The sequence below is a fragment of the Setaria italica genome, chromosome III (genome assembly GCF_000263155.2).
Source record: "Setaria italica strain Yugu1 chromosome III, Setaria_italica_v2.0, whole genome shotgun sequence".
Classification (NCBI taxonomy): domain Eukaryota; kingdom Viridiplantae; phylum Streptophyta; class Magnoliopsida; order Poales; family Poaceae; genus Setaria; species Setaria italica.
The window spans coordinates 24521018-24526288 of record NC_028452.1 but is presented as its reverse complement, the minus strand read 5'-3'; the positions used below and the strand labels follow the sequence as shown (position 1 = coordinate 24526288).

The 5271-nt window shown below is 51.2% G+C and overlaps 1 protein-coding gene across 1 annotated transcript; it reads left to right on the top strand.

Moving 5' to 3' along the window:
* The first annotated feature begins 1253 nt into the window (after positions 1–1253).
* LOC101775238 (ethylene-responsive transcription factor ERF071) lies at positions 1254–2503 on the top strand. The gene is made up of 2 exons (XM_004962273.2): positions 1254–1507; positions 1713–2503. The coding sequence occupies exons 1-2, from the start codon at positions 1408–1410 to the stop codon at positions 2192–2194; spliced, it is 582 nt and encodes a 193-aa protein (XP_004962330.1). The 5' UTR covers positions 1254–1407; the 3' UTR covers positions 2195–2503.
* The last annotated feature ends 2768 nt before the right edge of the window (positions 2504–5271 follow it).

The window sequence follows — 5271 nt, the reverse complement described above, 5'->3', positions numbered from 1 at the left end:
TCAAATTATGGACTAATTAGACTTACTAGATTCATCTCGCAAATTAAACTCCGTCTGTGCAATTAGTTTTGTAATTAGCATATGTGATAGGTGCTAAATTTTAACGGGTATCCAAACGGGGCACGATGATTTCATGAAAATATACGTATGACACGGGCAAAAGGCGGATCACCGTGATCCAAAAGGAAGGGATCGCGTCGCCGGCAGGCGCACACGCGAACACGCGGCGAAGGCCGTCGGCAATCCGGTGGTCCGGCCCCGTCGCAGCCCACCGTTTCGCGCCTGGAAACCAGAGGCGGATCCGATCGCGGGGACAGTGACGGGGGACCGGCACCAAACCCCTATGGCCCTATCCATCCTTTTCACCGCGCGACGCCGAGATCGGAGATCCTCCTCACGCTGACCCCCTTCAACGCATCGTCGTCTCAGGGACGCGGCCCCGCGCGCGCGCCCCGGGCACTCGCTCGCTCACCCCCGGCCACCGCATGGATTCGCACGCCTACACGTACGAGACCTGGCCTGCACCCGCGAGCCAGGTGTCGGGCTCCGGCGCCGGGCCGGGCGGCCACGTCTCCCTGCAGCCGCGCCACTTGGTCTCCCCCCTCGGGCCTCGGCAGCCACGCGATCCGCGCGGCGCGTGCGTCCGGACACCGGCCCTCGTTCGGCGCGGCACTTTTTTCTGACGAAAGGCTACTACGGCCTTGTTACACCCAAACTCCCAATTTTAACACTATGCAAAAAGAAGATTTCTCGTCACATCAAACTTGCGGTACATGCATGGAGTACTAAATGTAGACGAAATCAAAAACTAATTGCACAGTTTTGTTGTACTTTGCTAGACGAATCTTTTGAGCCTAATCGGTCAATATTTGGACAATAATTCACAAATACAAACGAAATGCTACAGTGTGCTACAATGCTACAACAGTAATTCTGGACACCCAAATTCAGGGCAACTAAACAAGGCCACAGCTGCAGGGCTGCCTGCCTGCAGTAAACCGTCACACACATGGCTGGCAGGCAGGCTGCTGTAGCACTAGTCAGCCACCCATCCCGTCCCGTACGGCTGCCACTACGCAGTGGCCTGCTCTTACTACAGGGCCTCGCACGTGACGCGCGTCTCTCGTCGTCCTCGTTTCTGCTTTCAAGAAAAAGATGGAGGAGCACTGTAACAAATACTTTGCTCGCTTGCTGGACCATGATGTGGCCCGGTTAACTGTAGAAGGAGGGGTTGCTATATAGGGAGGTGGTTTGGCCTCTGGTGGAGCCCCATCAGCTGGCCATCGGGACACAAAACCACACTAGTACACAACAACACTTCGCATTGTGCGGTTGCGGCCTCCCTGCCTAATCTCCTGACTGACGAGCTAGCTAGCTGTAGGAGTTGCTGCTATCCGTGGAGAAACAATGTGCGGCGGAGCCATAATCGCCGACTTCGTCCCCGCCGGCGCCCGCCGCCCGGCGACATCCTCCACCGACGACACCACCTCCGCCTCCGTCCTCTCCGGTACCACGCTGTTTCTGTTTCTGCTATTTTTAGCGCCAACCTGCCTGCTCTCTCGTCGTCTCTCCAGCAAATTCCCCGGCTCTGTCCGGACGCCCGTGCTTCGCTAAAAACAGCAGAGACGATTCCGTTTTGCAAACCTATATATACGCATGCACGGCCTGATAACATCTCGCTGATGGTGGTGGTTATGTGCCTTTCGTCTCAGGCGACGAGGAGCTGGTCAAGGCGGCGAGGCTGCCGGCGCCGGGGCGCAAGACGGCGTACCGCGGGATCCGGCGCCGGCCCTGGGGCCGCTGGGCGGCGGAGATCCGCGACCCGCGCAAGGGCGCCCGCGTCTGGCTCGGCACCTACACCACCCCGGAGGACGCCGCGCGCGCCTACGACGTCGCGGCGCGCGAGATCCGCGGCGCCAAGGCCAAGCTCAACTTCCCGCCCGCCGTCGGCCCGGGCGGCGCGCCATCCGCGGCCAAGAAGCGCCGGAAGGTCCCGGCGGCAGAGGAGAGCTCCGGGTCGTCGTCTCCGGCGGCCGCCGTCGTGGGTGCGGCGGTGGCGGACGGCGGAGGCGGAGCGGAGACGCTGCGGGACTGCATGTGCGGGCTCGAGGCGTTCCTGGGCCTAGAGCACGCCGGGGCGGAGGAGGGCGACGACGTGGAGGCCTGGGACGCCGTCGACCTCATGTTCGCCTAGGATAGTAAGATTGTTTAGCTTGTCGGTAAATAAACCAGAGAGTGATTAGGAGCAGGCTCCGCTAGTTGCTGCTGCCTGCTGGGCATAGCTGCCTCTGCCTGGCTAGAGAAGTACTTACTAGAGATAGTACCAGACTACCAGTAATGTACGAGCATCTTGTAACGCTTGATGACTGAGGCGAGTGATCTTGTGTATGCTCACGCTGGGTCACCACGTGGATGAGTGACCCATTGTCATCGAGGAGCAACGTTGTTGGTGACCTTGTATGACGCGTTACATGAATCATGAATGTTGTTAGCTCAGGCGAAAGTCTCGTGTCCCCTGGGATTTGATGTGTCTGCAAAAATCGATCTTATGCGTGTTCTGTTCTTGAAACGCAGAGAGAGAGTAGCTCGATTTGGTTTCGGCTGCAACGGCGTTCAGTTCTTCTCGATTCGATGAGGCTATTCACGGGGTGGTGGAGCTGGACGAAACTGGCAAAAATTGCCTAAGTAGACGATGACCAATTTTGACCATCGATGCTGCTGTGCGCAGCTGAGACCCATCGTCCGTCGGACACTGCAAGTCGGTGAACGACGCTACCGAACACAACGCTACGTCCATGCAAAATACTACAGCTCAGTTTTTTGACCCCTGCCTCGACCCCTTTTCTACTTATTTGACTCTTGACGACGTATCACATAAAAACCTGTGAATTGAATTGAACGTGCATCTAGTAGGAATGAAACGGAGGAGCCTTTCCTGCAGCTCTGTTTCAACGCCAGCGACGTTTTGTAGTAAGCCTTGGTTCGTGGAGTACTTCTCTAAACCCAAATGGTACAAAACAATGCTGTAGAGTTTTACATATCCCAGTGGTAATATTTGGATGTATAAACTAATAAGCTTGTATAGATTTGCAGGCATTTGCAGTACAGAGCGTAGGGCATAGGACGACATAGCCGGAGGGCATCCACCGACCATAGGCTGGTTCGCTTTCAGACACCAAACAGTGTTTTCCTCTCACAACAAATCAGCCGTTTCAGCTTTTCAGCCGGCTTATAAGCTGAAGCAAACAGACCCATGCATGTTTACAGGTGGTGCGCACTAGTACTGTATTTCGCTCCTTCGTAGCTGCTAGCCTGCTAGCACGAACTAAAAATAATGTACTAGGAGTACATCGTACTGGCATCCCACGTTCAGTTGTTGAAATCCCAATAAAAACTCCTATCAGGGAGTGTTTGGATACGAGGTGCTAAAATTTAGGATGTCACATCGGATAATCGAATGCTAATTAAAAGGACTAAACATGAGCTAATTATAAAACTAATTGCAGAACCCCTATACTAATTCACGAGACGAATCTATTAAGCTTAATTAATCCATCATTAGCAAATGGTTACTATAGTAACCATTTGCTAATGATGGATTAATTAGCCTTAATAGATTCATCTCGTGAATTAGACTCTACAATTAATTTTGTAATTAGCTCATGTTTAGTCCTAATTAGCATCCGAACATCCGATATGATCCTGCTAAAGTTTAGCACCTCGTATTCAGTCTCAAAACACCCTCATCAGTAGTTTGATACTCTACTCCTTTCCACTACCCCAGTCTACTAAGGGGTGTTTGGATACACCCTCAGTACCTGTCACATCGGATGTTTGGATACTAATTAGGAATATTAAATATAGTCTAATTACAAAACTAATTGCACATATGGAGTTTAATTCGCGAGACGAATCTATTAAACCTAATTAGTCCATAATTTGATAATATGGTGCTACAGTGACCATTTGCTAATGATGGATTAATTAGGCTCAATAGATTCGTCTCGTGAATTAGTACCTGAGTTCTGCAGTTAGTTTTATAATTAGCTCACGTTTAGTAGCGTTCGAACATCCGATGTGACCCAACGCATCGTATTTTGACCGTCTTAAAAGCAATGCAAGCTCAGATCGAGTATCAGACCATATCAGATCAGTCTTTGGACTACAAGTTCTAATTTCCTTGACCAAATGATCCATGGAATAATGATATACTATGATCGAGTAAGCACAAAGTGCCACCGAGGCATCGTCCAAAGTCACCGTGGCGGCACCAAACCCTACGCGCCCACCGGGGACAGCCGCCTACCCACGCCTTGACCGCCCTTTTTCCTTACGGGTTCTCTCGGTCGTCTTCGTGATTCGTGGTTTCGTGCACCGCGCGCCAGAGATGGAGCTCGATCGCGCAGGCGTCACATGGGACCGACCAGCCAAAACCGGCGGCGGGGCACACGGGTTTGCACGGCGCCCTCGGTTGGGCTGGGGCACCATCGATCTCCGTTATTGTCCGAACGCGGCGGGGGTGTTAGGAGGAGAGGGCTAAATTTTAGCCCTGTCACATCGGATGTTCGGATATAAATTAGGAGGATTAAATATAAGCTAATTACAAAACTAATTGCAGAACCCCTAGGCTAAATCGCGAGTGAATCTATTAAGCCTAATTAATTCATCATTAGTGAATGGTTACTGTAGCACAACATTGTCAAATCATAGACTAATTAGGCTTAATAGATTCGTCTTGCGATTTAGCCTCGGGGTTGTGTAATTAGTTTTCTAATTAATCTAGATTTAATACTCCTAATTAGTGTTCAAACATTTGATGTGACGGGAGCTAAAATTTAGCCCCCTCCTCCCAAACACCCTACTCGCATGTATCTGGTCACGACGGAGAAACTGAGGGATCCATACCGTGGAATTGATGAAGGCGTCCATTTCTCGGGCATCGACGGAAGGCGTCCGTCAACAAATGTACGTCAACTAGTGCGTGCTCCTCCTATTCAAACGGCCACCATTGATGCTGCGTTAGGAAATCCCTCTGTGGTTCTTACAATATGTGCTGGTAATCACTGGTAATTATGTGCGTACCAATAGGGTTGCAAACCAGTTAAAAGAACACAAGGGTTGCAAAAGGAAAAAACAGAAGACAAGGAATATTGGCTAAACTTGTATCAATGTCAGTTCTGTATTCTCTATTCTCAGATTTGGGTTCAAGATTTTTAGCCCAGGAGTAAAGTCCGCTCTGGTTCATTATCGCAGAGCCCAGTCAGCTCAACG